Raw genomic sequence first — 16,093 nt, 5'->3', positions numbered from 1 at the left:
GGGGAGCTGTACCTTTCCACAGCTCAAGCAAGGTTCTTGGCACAGCTGATGTTAGAGGTAGCATGCTGCTATGGCTCAGGCACTAAGTGGTTCCTGCTAGACCATGAGGTTCCAGATGACTTCTGAGCTCATCCTGTCCCTGGTCTGCTGTGAAGCCTCCCACAATGTTTGTATTCCTCTTTTCTCCCTCTTGTCACTCAGCTTTTCCTATTCTGCACGTTATTCAAGTATTTCTGAGAGATACAAGGACTGTGTTGAGATGCGCTGCCCACATGTCATACTGTGACATAGAGAAGGTGAAGAGCATAAGGCAGAAGTCCTAGACTAGTCTAAGTTTTCCACCTGTGGTGTGAGGGGCCAGCACTGAAGCCCTGATTGTGCACTCTGCCTCTATTCACCTTGTTATTGTACTTATTGCTTGATAGAACCTTGTTGCTGCCTTTAGATATAATTCATGCACCTCAGTGATATTCCCCAAGAGTCAGATGTTTAGTGTGCTAATTATTTAGGGCTTTTTGTGTGATTCAGAAAAAGTGTCCTAGCTTAATGGGTTTCTGAAGATGGGAAGTCAAATGTCTGGCATTCAATTCCTACTAGGTGGCTGTAAAAATGCTACTCCAGTTTCTTGTCTTCACCATGAAGAATATGCAGAAAAATGGATACTTCTTGCTGATAGAACTTTTTTCTTTATTAAGTTGTTTCCATTTGTAAAGATATAGCTCTCCTGGAGCTGATACCAAGAAAGGAAGAGAGTGAGTAGGTTGCTTAGCATAAGAACATCCACATCTGGGACAACTTATCATATCATTTCCATATCAGGCATGCTCTTGTATGGCAGACAAGCTGAGAAGAGTTAGTACCTACCAGGTCTGCCCTGGTTGTCAGACTCCTCTGAGTTCCCAAGATGTCTGGTTTTCTGTAGAGATCAAGTTCTTCCACCATCATTTGGATCAGAAATTTTGTCTTTTGTCTCTTTATCCCTTTGTACCCAAGTTCATTTTCAGCTGTGGATGAAAGGAGAATTGAGAAGGTCAGACTCACAAGAGTTTATACGCACTGAACTAACATTGATCCCAGTAGGGTGTAGGTGCCTAAGTACCCCTGTTCCTCCAGTTTTGGCAGGTGGGTGTTTTTTTCTGGGGGGGAACAATGGTTGCATGTAACAATTTTAAACAAGAAAGGCTAAATATATCACACTGAAAAGAACGGAAATAGATGAGAATAGTATGTTGATATGCTGGGCTGTAAGAGTAAGGCCTCTACTAAAAAGTAATTGCACTCACTCTGCTTATAAAAGTCTGCTCTGGACCCCAGAGCTTCTGATATGTCATTGGCAGGTAAAATTCTGGGTTTATATTTGCATTGTTTGGGTGCTGGCATCAGAAGATTGGTAGAGATTAGAGAAAAGAAAGTCATGTTTGCATCACTGTAAATGCTTTCTCAAAGAAAGGTGTTTTTGACCATCAGACTTCTAATTTCCTTCATCTCTTGTGAAAGATTGTTCCATAGCTGGGGTATCTAGACACAATTTTTACCCCTATTTTGATGCCTTCAAGATTGCTGCAGTTGACAAAATTGCTACGTGATTACCAAAGGGATTGCAAAATGAGACACCTGTGCTATTGCAAAAGGGCGAGAAAAGACCTAGGAATATATTTCCTCTGGTGTGTGTTATCCCTGCAGGATATTTGTTCCCTTTGCTTCTTACAAAAGCAGTACTAATTTGTGCTTATCAGAGCATCCAGACTCAGTGTTGTGCAAGGCAACCCCCCACATTGCTAGTTTGTGGGTGTGGATTTAGCAAAGGTGCTCCCTAAGCCCAGAAGAACAAGTTGCTGAGAGGTCACTGCACATAATGGTTGAATCTACGGCCTTTACAGAGATGCAAAGAGAGAGCGAGCATTTTCAGCTTCGCGTGGTTCACCTCATCTCCCAGTTCCTGATAGGTTTGAACATTGCTAAAGGAGAAACTTCATGTAACAGTCCTGAAGGCCTTTTGAGGTCAAGCTTTTACTTAAAGAATTAGAAAAAAACAGAACTAGCATGAAGTTCTAGCTTATAGCTAACAGCAGACTCAGAGTTTGCAGCAGTACCTACAAGCATTGCCCTAAGCTGTGAACAGTCACTATTTCCACTTACCTCTTCATACCATTTTGGTGTTCGGATACAGATGCAGATGATTGCTGGTTCTACAATAAGTGAAATATTTTGGGAGCTAGTTTTGTCTCCCCCTTCACTTCAAAATTAGTCAGCAGATGTGAGCTACAAAATGACATTAACAGCTCATTTTCACACGGGTCCCTGGGTTTTTAAGGTATTTTCTTTTAACAGATTATACCTTTGCCCAGCCTAGTCTTCTCCATTGATACAAAACTACTAATATATTTATGTTTATTTCTGCACAGGACACGGTATTTATAGGTTCTGTTAAGTCCGTGATCTCTGCATTGCCAGCTTTCTGTGGAGACCACATGTAACATATTAGTGCAGATGATGGACTTAGTAGCAAATATCTTGGTGGGATATGTCCATGAGAAAAAGACTCCTTGTTCTCTAACTAGATACGGGGTTTTGTGCCATAGCATGTCACTCATTCTTTGGATACAACTAGAGGCACTTTTAAAAATATTTGCCTGTAAAATGACAATAAATATTACTTTCCCACTTACTGTGGATAAAAACATCAGTATCATGTAATTCCCTTAAAATTTGAGTTCTAGCTGAAGATTTTCTGTTGTCTTCAGAAACATTTTGTGGTTTTACTGCCTATCCAGAGATTCTACAGCATACATAAATGAGAGTTCTGCTTATCTCAGTATATGCCAAATCACAGGGAATTCTGCTTAATTAAAAGGAGTTCAAAGAGCCAAGCAATTTATTTGCTGAGAGAGTTCAGACACAGTGGATGCAAGACCTCACAAAGAAAAGGCTTTCATCAGCCTTGGTTTCCAGCATTTGTTACTCCCATGCAAATGGAGGGTATATGTCTTTGTATATGGATGGCATTCTGCTGGCAAAGGACATTCTCCTCTGGAGAATAAATGCTCTACACTATTAAAAAAAGCACATCTTTCTAATGATGGATCTTTAAGGTAGCTGTGATCTCATTCAAAGAGCATCTACACTTCCTGATGAAATTTGACTATTACTGCATGTGCTGTAAAGATACTTTAGAAGGTACTTTTAAAATGGTGTTGGATACACATCTATCGTGCGGTAATGCATTATTACTGTCACTGTCAGGATCTAGTTGCCCTGTGTACGTCCCTGGGCTTTGTTTCTCTGAATTTTTTTAACATCTATTCTAGTTTTAAATATATCTCAGTTAAATACGAGTGCATTATATGAGATCTTTAAAAACATCGCAATTGTTTATTGGTTAGTGCTGACGTATTTGTATAGCTGGGTATTTATTGAACAAAAAACTTTCAAAGTGAAATTAAAAAAGTATAAATTAATGCCTGCCTATCAGATTTTATATTCAGGCAGCATTCATAGTTCCAGGTTAACCATTATAATGCTTTCAGTGACCATTTTGGTGTGGTTTTTTTTTCTTCTCATTAACTTATTTCTAGAGTCCTGTTGATGTTTTTCTTTTCAGTGATTAATTTCTTATTCTCTTGCACTGAAACTTCAGTTCAGGTAAGGCCTTGCCAGTCTCTATTCTGTATACTTATTAATTTTCAGGAAAAGTACAACACAAACCTTCTTTTGCTTTTGGGTTAGTGAGACTTCAGTAGTGTACTTCGGGGAAATATTATTACAAATAACTACAATTATTATGTGAAGGTTCTTATTTTCTGAGGCTGCTGCTTGATTTATCATTTTAGCTTTTTCTAATTTAAAAATGCAGAACAGGACAGCAGGTGTCACTATAGTAGTAGCAAAAGCAGGAAGAGTAAAATCTCTCTCTTACCACATATTTTTTTGCTCTTCACAGTTTTCATCAGAGAAAAAGATCAAGGGCAGCATGATGCTTGTCCTGGTCTCCTGACTGTCGTTTTTTCAGGAACCAGCTCAGCTTATGTCAGAATTTAGAAGCATGAAGAGGGTCTGGGAGACGTTAACACTGAGAGATAAAAGATACAATCATTTTCCATGCAGACTAGCAAAAAGACAGGAAAAGTTACTACTTTTTGGAAATACCCTTTTATACTTTCTGATTTTTATTCAAACCTGGGAATTTTTGGTGAAATTAAAGTGAAAACACTAATAACCAATCATGTATTTTAGCTTCTGTATTTTGAACGGAGTACTTAAGGCTACTAGCCCCTAGCTTTGTAATCAGGCACATAAACTAATGTTGTGATATTGAAGCTCGCTGGGCTCCTTGGAGCTGCTCTGTCATTAACACCTGACCAGTGAGCCTCACTTCTAGACTCAGTCATTCCACTTTTAGCATCTATTAAATGAAAAATCTGTGTCTGGTTAATGACTGCTGCAGGGTACCAAATTCCATAGACTGCTGCTGAAGAAAGCATATGCCTAAAAAGGGCATTTTGAAGTGGAATAGAATATTTACTGAAATAGAGAGTAACCAGTAAACCCAGAAACTGACCAGATGAAACTTTAGGTTTTAAATATCTGTAGCTTGAGGAGAGGTGAAATATACCTACATTTATGGTAAAGCCTTGAGTGTGTAAAAAGGGTCAGAAATGGAAAATAGTGAATATTCCTCTGTTCGTTATTTGAGGTAAAAGAACAGGTCTGTCCATTCTTGAGTTTCAAAACATGCTCACTAATGGTGAGCCGACGAAAAACTTCAGGAGGATTCCTCTTTTTCTGAAGTCCAGACAGTGGGATAGTATATGTCAATCAGATATGCTTCTTATTGTTTTATAAAACTACTGCTCTCTCCTGACTACTCCACAATGGGTGGCAGTCTGTTCCAGCAGGGCATCTCTTGTGCTCCTAGGAGGTATGCTTCTGTGTGTGACTTGGTTTTGTTGATACTATCCACATTTCCAGTGGGTTTTGTTTACTCCAGTCATTCTGGAGTGACAGATGAAATATTTTCCAGAATTTTGTTATTATGAAAAGAGCACAGAAAAAACTGGCAACCAAACTAAAGCCCCATAAACCAGTGTCTTGATTTGGCATTTCAAAGGGCACTTAAGTCTGGGCTTACAACTCAATCCTGCACTAGGAAATAAATCACCTCCCAGGGAAAACTGAAGAATATACATGACCTTAGCAATGAAACTAATTAATTGAAATAACAGCCAGCCTTTCCTAATATCCCCAAACTTTACTTTACTAGCATATTTTCTCTTTACAAATGTGCTGCTCAGAATTATAGGGAAAAAATAATTTTATAGCCAGAGCTGCATGAAATTGAAGTGAAAGCAGTTTAAGATAAAAAGGTAAACCTGGAAAGCAGAATTCAGGTGAGATCTGAACCAATCTGGATTGTATCCTGAAGTTCAGAAGAAGCTCAGTTATGCCTTTTTAACACTGTGTCTTCATGCTGCTGACCAAGACACAGGCTGAACCCTTGCAGGAGAGAGTGTTTTCACATGACTTTGAGCATCTCTGAGAGCATTTAGCACCAGTTGCATTAAAAGGGGTTGGTTTTACAATTTACCTAGTTAAGAGAGATACAGGTTAATGACAAGTACCAGTTTTAAAAGTGTTCTGAACAGCTATAGATAATGTGGCTTTAAGTGTGGATTTCAAGTCACAATTTCAGCTGATTTTGATGCTGCAAAGAGTCTCCGCAGCAAAGGAACAGATCTGGCTGCTCATCAGTGTCCGTATCATTTGTCTGTAGCATTGCTGATCACAGGAGCAGAGTGGGATGGAAAAGATTACACTGCTGATAATGTTTTAGACCTATGTGTTTTAAAACTAGCAATTAGTTTAGAAACTGTTGGTGACAAATGCAGAGCAAAATTTGTGGGTACCATAGTTCCATTTGTCTATAGGATCAAGGACTTAAACAGAAAATAACACAGTGTCATGTTTCTCTCAAATTTTAGCTTTCTGTGTACTACTTTTCTTTTTAACTTTTGATGTTTATATACCCTTAAAGCCTAACCTTCCATTTAATGGAGCTATCAACTTGGGATTTAGCTATAATTTGTCAAGTGTTTCAGAGGAATTTGATTTTAATCCAGACACACCATGTGCTTTCACAATCAGGCAAGTTATTACAAGCTATTGCCTTCATTTTCTTGCTGAAGAGTTACTGTGTGGGCAGTATCTGTTGTGTGCTTCAGCAGACAGCCTAACACTGCCTGGAATAAAACTTGTCAGAAAAAAACCCTGTTTTTCTAACAGCAACAACAACAAAATATGGGTTAAAATCAAGAACTCTAACATTCTGTTCTAGGTAAAGTGAATGTTTTGCTGAAAATGTATCCACTGAGAGGGAAAAAGTTGAGGTGTCATCTCATTTCCACATTTTAAAAATCATCCTTTAAAATCATGGAAAAGACTTTTTTTAAAAAAAAATTTTGTCATCTCAGATGGTGCAGGAAGTACACTAGATACAACCTATTAAACACATTAATGAGTTAATGAGCTCTGAGGCTAGATGATTAGGATGACAGCTTGTGAAGGTGAAAGCCTTTCACGACCTAGGGAAAAAGGAAAGTGAGTGGCCTGGCTTAGGCTGAGTTTCGTGTCATGAAATTAGGTCCTAGAATTAGGACCCCAGAAGAAGTTCATTTGTGAGCTGGACTAGTTCAGGGTGGCCCTGAGATGGAGGAGTTTTATATTAAAAGAACATCTCTGGATCTTATTTCTCTAAAAAAGAGGCACAGCCAAGGAGGTTCAATGGGGCAGCATTGCATGAGACTGTGGAAATTTCTGGTCAGCTGAAACCCTGCAAATAGTGACCTTAGCACAGCAGACCCTCAGCTGTGGAGTGGAGCAGGTGGAGGGAATCAGCTGATGCCTGCCTAGATTCCTAGCACTGCTGGGATGTGAAAAGGAAAGCAGGTATGCATGTACTTCCACCATCCCTTATCTTTAAAAAGAAGTATTTTGTTCTTTCCTGTTTACTTTGTATGCTGTAAGTCCCAGGATGCTAACAGGTGAAGCTTCTGCAAATAAATTTGTTGGCATCTCAGTTAACATCCTCTGAACTGAAGACCACCTTGCAGAAGCTGTGGTTAAAGATAACCCTGCAACATGAGAAAGACTTCAAAATGCATTTTGAGTATAATGAAAATGAAGGCTTTTCCCTTGTGGTGGGAAGGATTAAACATAGATAGTAGTGTGAATGTAATGAGAACAAAGAGTTTGCCAATAACTGTAAAAGGTTGCTTCAGTATCAACAGCAGCATAAGCGTTGCATATCCTACACCAGCATACAGCAAGCAAAGCTGCTGTGGTACCACCCAGATCTTTATTTCTGAGTGACCGTTTGATAAGGACATCTTCAGGACATAGTCTCAGTCTCTTCCTTGACTTAAAGTCTCCTTATACCCTAGAGGTTCTCCAAACAAATCTCATATCATTTCCCTTAACACATGCATTGTGTGTACCACATTCTCCATGGAGGGTACTGCATTATCTCGGTTTGTCATGGTTTATCTTTGCTTCCCCACTTTTTCCTACTTTAAATTCTGTATAATATCACTGTGCAATCTACTGATTCCTTTAAAGCAGCAGAAATCTCCGAACTTTGAAAACCACTTCATTGATATGTGGTAATGTAAAGGAGAATGTAGCCTTCCAGAAGATTGCACTAACTTCATAATTCAGGAAACAAATCTGTGATGATAATAGAAGAGAAGTATGTGCACAGCTCCCAGGAAAAAGCAGAAGACAATCATAGCAAATGCCTGAATGGTGATGATCAATTCAAACCTTGTAGTGTGAAATGAGACTTCTGAAACTATGGTTTGTGCCAATTACCATGTGTAACATGCGCATTTCTTCTTGGTATACTTGTAAACATGAAGTCCTTCCTGCTTCAGCAAAAATGTCATTGATTGAAGCTCTGTAAAAATCTGCAAAAATGCAGAAGGAACGCTGGGGATCAAATAGTTCTGAGGGTTGTGCAACAGTTTTCACTTTGATCTGCATCTAAGTACTTGCTTCAAAGTTATTTCTAAAGGACAGAGAATGAAATTTGAAATAGAAAAGGAAGGGAAAGTAGTGGATGAGCCTAATGTATTAAAGAGTCTGTTCTTCAGACTGCTTGGTTTCTGTGTTGCAGTGAAGGCAAGATGAGAAACAGGGAGTAAGTGAACTGGAAATAAGTAGCCATGGTAGCAATGCATTTGATCTGGCTGTTTGTGTTGTTAATCTGTTAGACTGTTGGCCACAGAATGTACCCAGAGAAATACTAGGAATATTGTATTTGAGGAGTAGAGAAGGAAGAGGAATAGAGGAGAGAGGGGAATAGCCAAGGGAGAAATACTAAGCATAACAGGCATCTATAATAAACATCAAGGTTATAAATGTCTTTTGTGTGACAGGACGTCTAGGTTTTATTTAATATATAAGCTCCTATAAAGACATAGTTCTTACCTGAAAGGTTTCGTAATATTAACACAATTTTATTCAGTGGGTTAAGTTGTTATGATCTAACTATTCTATCTTCAGTTACAGGAAGCTACAGGGTATTTATATATATGTAAACAAGATCCTGCTGCATTAATACAGGTTGCCCAACTGATTGTCCAGCTTGCTAACTGCAACTGTCAGCATAAAAGCAGAATGTCTACAGTAACTACTTCTTAGGTTTCCTAAATAATTCATTGACCTGTTGTTTAAGGAAAGAAGTACAAGGGAAGTGATGGTAAGGCATTTCTCTAACTACCTGATCTACTTCCAAAAACCACCTGACAAGCTTGGGCGATGATTACAGCTGAGATCAAGACAATCTGCATACTGACTTTGCCTTCTTTTAGTTATATAAAACTTAAAAAGTAAAAAAAAAAGTTCTGCTGAAGTGGTCAGATAGGAGGTAATACTCCCATTTCCTATGCAAATAACTCAGCTCTGTGAGGAGAAGTTATGTGCCAAAGTTTGTCAGAAAAATAATGAGATATCAACATAGTATAAATTTAAATAATTTTCTGTTAAAAGGAGAAATACATTAAAAGGAGAAATACATAGGAATTGCTTTAAAAGATCAGTAGCATTTTGAAATTATGTTGTCCAAACTCATCATATTTCTAAAATCTGAAGTACAGAAGTCTATAAACAAAAACTGAATTGTTGACCTTTTTTAAACACACAGAATACTTCCATGAGGTGTATTCTATTACTTTTTGAAGCAAATCAGGCAGTTGAATATCCTTCTTGACATTTTGTACATGCAAGAAATTGGTACAAGCTCACTTGTCAAGAAAAACAAATGACATCCGGTTCACCTGTACAAGCCAGGACTTAATTTAGGCTGAAAATTCTGCGGAAAATATATAAAAAGAAATTAGTTAAAGGTAAGGAATAAAAATACAGGAATTACTGTTTCCTCACCTCTTTTACAAACATAATTCTTTCAGGAAATGGGAGTTTTGAATTTAGGAAATGTATTTAGCAATTCCCTATCATGAATATTTTCATGCCCAGAGTAAGCAGAAGAGGAGAATTATAGCCTTCATAGAAACTCTGGTGCTGGGTTGCTGAGAATGAATTTTTGCAGAATCTAGGATCAAAATTGGAACCAAATTTTCGTATCTCTCTGGGTACGTATTTAGATATAGTGGGTAATGAGACAAATGTAAATTTTCAGCTTATTTTTAGTAGGTCTTGTTAATGGAGAGTAAGGAGTAGCCTTTGCACCAATGATATCACTGTGGGCTTTGCCTTTGATTTCAGGGAACTGAAGAGAGCCGTAGGTAAGCACAGATTCCTCATTAGCCAAGGAACCATCTGAAAGGGGCTAACAGTGCATTGTCTCAGTGTTGTGGTTTATAAAGAAGAAGTGTAAAGACGAGCAGGTTTGTGGTTTTAGTTACATACTTCTTCATGATAGATTTTTGCTTTTGTCTTTGAAAAAATGGATTAATCTTTATGGAAACGTGTTTGAAATATGCTGAAATCCTAATCAAGTAAATAAATCAATAATAAGCATCATCCTTCAGGGATCTTTTTTCTTGGAACACATGGTGTTCATCAAGAAAATTCAAATCTGTCTAGGTGTTTGGAGCATGCTTTGTATAAGTTGAGGAAAGTATGGAGATGAAAAAGAGCTCAGCTATTGAAGATGCTTTCAGATCTTCCTAATGCCACAAGTGTGAGACTTTTTTTCAATGACAGGTCCATGTTCCAGCTGGGTGTACAGTTTATCCACATACAGACATCTAAAATATAATGCAGAGATGGCTGTCATTTAAGGCATAAACTTGTCCTTTAACCTGAGTCATAATTCAGTGCAACAGTCATTTTTTGCCTAACTTAAAATAATATCCAGAGAGGCTGAATGCAATTCCCTATCTGAATCTAGGACTCCACTTTTTCCTGGCCTATGGTAGTTTTATGTTCTTCTTGATTTGAAAGATGCTGTAACACTGTCATTAAATTAGTCTTTTTCTAGTAAAAAGTTTCTGCATATTCTAGCTTTTTCACTAGACAGAATGAAAAAATAACAAAGGGGGATTTCAGAACCTCGAGAAAAATCTTGACCTTTTAAAGCTAGAGTAAACTCAGTGATGTCCTGTTTCGCTTTGCCTTATCCTTCCCTTCCTAGATCCTCTTCTAAGCACCACTGGATCTAGTGGTTGCTGACTGATGGCCTGAATTCAGCAGGTACTTTATCCAGAGTGCTGGATCAGGAAGATGCCTAGAGGACTAAGGCTCACATTATTGATGATAGCACACCTGCTGCTACATCAGTTGCTTCTGATGCTGCCATGATCATTTAAACAAAGAATGACTCTGAGGTCCATCCTTGCTTTCTCCCTTGCTGTTCCTCTCTTTCATCCTCTAGCAAATAAATAAGAGGAAGAAAAAAAAATTAATCTCGGAGAGTTCTTCAGTTTTATTTCTCAACCTTGGTTATACTCTTGTATTTTTTTCTTCTCTTGAATGCACCGTTAGCAAGTTTGCTGATGATTCCAAACTGGGAGGTGCTGTTGACTCTCTTGAGGGATGAGAGGCCTTGCAGGGGGATCTAGATATATTGGAGCATTGGGCAACCATGCATGACGTGAAATTTAACAAAAACAAGTGCCAGGTTCTGCACCTGGGACACAGGAACACCAGATGCAAGTGCAAATTGGCAGAGGAATGGCTGGAGAGCAGCCCTGCAGAAAGGGATCTGGGGGTGCTGGTTGACAGCAGGCTCAACATGAGTCAGCAGTGTGCCCTGGCAGCCAGGAGGGCAAACCACATCCTGGGGTGCATCAAACACAGCTTAGCCAGCCGGTCAAAAGGGGTGATTATCCTACTGTATTCAGTGTTGGTGCAGCCTCACCTTGAGTACTGTGTGCAGTTTTGGGCCTCACAGTTTAAGAAGGATGTTAAGGTACCTGAATGTGTCCAGAGGAGGGCAACAAAGCTGGTGTAAGGGCTGAAAGGCATGTCCTGTGAGGAGTGGCGGATGACTCTGGGTTTGTCTAGTTTGGAGAAAAGGCGGCTGAGGGGCGACATCTTTGCTCTCCACAACTTCCTGAGGAGGGGAGGTGGAGAGGGAGCTGCTGATCTCTTCTCCCTGGGATCCAGTGACAGGACACGTGGGAATCATTCAAAACTGTGGCAGGGGAGATTCAGACTAGGTATTGGGAAGCATTTCTTTACCAAGACAGTGGTCAAACACTAGAACAGACATCCTTAGAGAAGTGGTTGATTCCCCATGCCTGTCAGTGCCTTAAAAAGAGGCATTTGGACAATGCCCCTCATATTATGGAGGTCTTCTGACAACTTCTGGTCAGGTGTAGAGTGATCAGGCAGTTGGACTAGGTGATTGTTGTAGGTCCCTTCCAGCTGGAGCTATCCTATCCTATCCTATCCTATCCTGTCCTGTCCTGTCCTATTGTAAATAAATCTTTGTGAAAGCTGCTGAACCAAACGAAACCAGAAAGTCAAAAACTTCTGGAAGCTGTTGCACTTTTGGAAAACTTTGCTGTATTTCCCACTGGCAATGCTTTCTCTTGGAGGACCTCAGCAAGCATCCCTTCACTGGCTTGTGACAGTTGTGCTCTGGGTTGTGGCCACTCAGGTCTTGAAGATCTCCAGGCTCAGGGATCCCACAACATGTCTGGGCAACCCATTCCAGTGCTTCAGGATCCTCACAGGGATGTTGTTTTTTCTTCCTTGTCTCCAGCCTGAACCTCTCTAGTTTCAGGAGATGCCGCTGTCTTTCAGCCGCCCACCAGGCAGTGCTGGGAGGAGCCTGTCCCCATCCCCTTGATACCTTCCCCATGAGCACTGGCGTGTGCTGTGAGGTGCCCCAACGCCTTCTCTGCTGAGCCAGCCCCAGCCCCACAGATGCTCCTTACCTCCCCTGAGCCCCTCTGGTTTGTCAGCCTGTCTCTGGGACCCCAAAGAGGACATCATGCCTGGATGAGGCCTGATGGGTGCTGAGCAGAAGGGATCACCCTTGTGCTTTCTGACTAGGGGAGAAAGATGGGAGAAGAGCCATGAGAGTGAGCCAAGTGCTGCCTTTGACGCTCCGGGGGAGGAAGCAGAGGAGCCCAGAGGGCTGGCCAGCAGTGCTGGGCTGTGGGCAAAGCCTGTGGGACTGTGTCCTGCAGCCTCCAAGGGAGGCACGATGTGTTGTTACCAAATGAACCCTCTTGCTGTATGTGCCTGGAGACGTCTGCCCTGGACAGAGGGACCTGACGGGGCCCTGGGAAGACACGGCCGAGGCCTCCGTGACTGCTGTGGAACACCGATGCCGAGCACAAGACGAGAGAGGGGGGCACGGAGCGGGCAGTGGTGCTGCGGTAACCCCAGACGCGTGCGCTGGGGCTGCAGCGCTGCTGGGGCGAGTGCCGTGGGCAAGGATGGCCTGTCGTGATGTCCCCAAGTGATGGACATTGACGTCCCCGAGCGATGGATTGTGACCAGGCGACCCTCACTGCTTATATTCGGGCGCTGAGGCTCCCCCCAGTCTGCTCGTGCCCGCACTCCAGCTGAGCAGATCGCGAGGTCTGGAGCACTGAGCGAGGCCTTGGCGCTGGTGTCGTGCTCGGGGAGTTGCTCCTTGCAGCTCTCAGTGCCCAACCCCAGAGCCGTCGAAGGATTTTCCCCGGCCCTGCCAGCTCCAGGCAGCCGGGGCACCCAGGAGGCACAGTCGCAGCAGCAGAGGTGAGCTGGTCGGGGACGCCTCACCCTGGGGAGCTGGGAGGGTTTCCTTCTTGAGGGACCTGGGCACTTCTTCCACCCCTCCCCGTGCCAGCCAGTGACCCTGCCCTCTCTTCCTCTTCTAGCGTGACACCAGCTGCTGCAGCGCCGGTGAGAGGGAGTGGTTCCACATCCCTGGTACCCCCCAGCCCACCACAGCACGTGGAGAGCGTAGCCATGGAGCTGGAGGACCACTGTCCCATCTGCCTGGGCAGCTGGGAGGAGGCCAGCTTTGTTATGCCATGCCTCCACCGGTTCTGCTACCCGTGCATCCTGCGGTGGGCTGAGAGCAAGCCCGAGTGCCCCCTCTGCAAGAGGAGGATCCTCTCCATCTTGCACTCGGTGCGGGCGGATGATGACTACGTGGAGCATATCATCACACCACCCTCAGGCGTTGTCCGTCAGGCGGGAGGAGCTCCCAGACGTGCAGCTGCCCACGACCTCCATCTCCCTGGAGCACCCCAACGCTGGGCTGCAGAAGGGGTGCCCAGGCGTCCTGTGGGCATCTTCCAGCCCCCAAACTGGTTGAACAACTTACGGGACAACCCAGCGCTCCTCCAGATCCTGCAGCCCTGTGTCCATTGGCAGATGGAGGAGATCTTTGGCAGCAGAGTGTTGGAGGCAGCCATGGAGGAGGACACAATCACCGCCATCCTGACCAGCCAAAGGATGGATGCAGAGCTGCTGGGCCAGATGCTGGGGGTCTCCCACCAAAAGTGCAAGGAGACACTCATGCAACACCACAGACATGTTGCTGCACAACGGTGCAGCAGAGAGACCCAACGTCTGCTGGGCTGGCAGGATGTCCCTGCTGCTGGAGGTCAGGAGGACCGCCCCACGGGTGCCCCTGGCCCCACTGCCACCGAAGGAGGGTCTCTTGTCCCCGGCCCAGCCTCCTCCAGCAGCCCTGCAAGATCCAGCGCAGACGAGCTCCCTGGCACCTCATCTGCTGCCATTGGTGGGATTCCCAGCAGCCACCCCTCTGCTCCCATTGCCATCCCTGCGGAGCAAGAAGTGCCCCAGGAGGAGCCAGGGAAGACTGTGCCCGAGCCATCCACTTCCAGCCGGGGCAGGGAACGCTCCCCTGGGAGGCCACGGCAAGCCCCAAAGAGGAGGACCGACAGCTCCGAGGCCTCCCCAGCCAACAAGAGGCCAGCACCGCGTCGCTGACCCTGGAGGGTCCCTCGGGGGATGGCCAAACCAGGACTGGGCCATCAGCTGGGGCATGCACCAGCCCTCAAGGGCTCCCAGCCCCCCACATCCAATCATCCAGATAAAATAAGTGCATGAAAACTACAGAAAAAGTCTCAGTGTTACTAACAGTGCAGGTGGTGTTGCTGTCCTCACCCTGTTTTGTTTTTTTGCCGGGAGGGGTGGGACATTAACACTGATGGGTCCTTCCATGCGTGCCAGGTACTACTTCATTGTTCCCCCTGAAGGTAAGTGCTGCCTAACTCCAGGCCTGCAGCATCTCTGCAACTTGTCCTGGGGTCAGGCATGGAGTGATCAGGCAGTTGGACTAGCTGATCATTGTAGGTCCCTTCCAACTGGAACTATTCTATTCTATTCTATTCTATTCTATTTCATTGGTGATAATATATGACTTGTAAAACTTTTAAAATTTCTTATATTTCCCATTGGTTTTTTTTAGACTTAGTCATGGATGAGAAACCCTAATAAAACTTGGGAGCATGGGAGAAAGACTTCCTCTTGTAGATGTAAATAGATCCTGCACTCTCAAATATTAATGAGTTAATGAGTATTAATGAGTGCCCTAAAGGTCTCTTAAAAAACCTAAGAATACTCTGGATATCTTGGAATTTGCATGAAAACAGTAGCTGTACTTACAGTAAGACAGGCAATATCAGAGAATGTAAAATGCATAAATACTAATCGTTTAGCTTTGTGGTTTTAGCTTTCTGAAACACTGACAGAGCAGCTATGAAAATGCTAATAGGAATATTTGAAGATTGGAAAATTCTGATGAAGCTGTGATCTTGGGTGGGATGCAGCACACCTCCTGCCTTAACAGATGACCTGAAAGCACATGGTCTTCTATAGCAAAGGCTATGACATTTTTAGTTCTCCTAACTGCATCCCCTAATATTATACAATGCTGCTCAAAAACCTGAGTTGCCAGAATCAAGGTTCTTCATTATGAACTCAAACATTTGTTATCATGTATAATTATGTTGTGATTATTTATTCAATCATAAGTTCATTTTCCAGAGGACCCCTGCCTGAATAACTTGTATCCCCAGCTAGTCAGTATTTGCTTTTGCTTATTGTTTGCTTTGCTAGTCCTGCCATGTACCTTGATTGTTCTCCAACCATTTCTCTGAACAGTTTGTCATTTCCTTAGGTCCTTTTTGTGATTCTTGCTGCTACAAATCTAAATGCTTTACAAACATGAGTAAATTCACTAGCCTGGTTCCTCAAGGTGGGTTCACCTCCCTTCCCCACGGGATGGTTCCTTTCCATAATTCCCTGTAATGCTCCAGCTCTTCCACTGTGTGCCACCACTGAGGCAGGGACTGTCCATACCACCCCTAAGACTGTTATTTCCAAACTTTGTGCTTGACTCCAGGTCTTTATATAGTTTTGCATGTGGGAAGTACAAACTTCTCTAATCTGATCTTACAGAAAACAAAGAATGTTACACTTTTTATTCATTTGTTCTCTTGTAGCCGTTTAGGACAGTCAGCAGTGTAGGGGCACTTATGAAGAAGTTCGTATGAAGGGTCTCAAAAGAAATTGTTATGCACAAATCACCTTGTTTACAGTCAGTAGGCAATTTTACTCTGAAGGTGTTTACTTATTAGATATGGCTTTTTGAATAGCTTGGCCA

The 16,093-nt window shown here is 42.8% G+C and overlaps 1 protein-coding gene across 1 annotated transcript in view; it reads left to right on the top strand.

Moving 5' to 3' along the window:
* The window catches only part of LOC128136664 (uncharacterized), a 104,381-nt gene extending 89,966 nt beyond the window's left edge, over window positions 1–14,415 (top strand). The window contains exon 2 of the mRNA XM_052776584.1: window positions 13,332–14,415. Coding sequence (XP_052632544.1) covers window positions 13,423–14,415 — 993 coding nt within the window. The 5' untranslated portion in view covers window positions 13,332–13,422. The remainder of the gene's footprint in view (window positions 1–13,331) is intronic.
* Window positions 14,416–16,093: the final 1,678 nt, after the last annotated feature.

This window comes from Harpia harpyja, chromosome Z (assembly GCF_026419915.1).
Source record: "Harpia harpyja isolate bHarHar1 chromosome Z, bHarHar1 primary haplotype, whole genome shotgun sequence".
In the NCBI taxonomy this organism is placed as follows: domain Eukaryota; kingdom Metazoa; phylum Chordata; class Aves; order Accipitriformes; family Accipitridae; genus Harpia; species Harpia harpyja.
The sequence above is the reverse complement of the archived record's forward strand: the minus strand, read 5'-3'. Positions and strand labels throughout refer to the sequence as shown.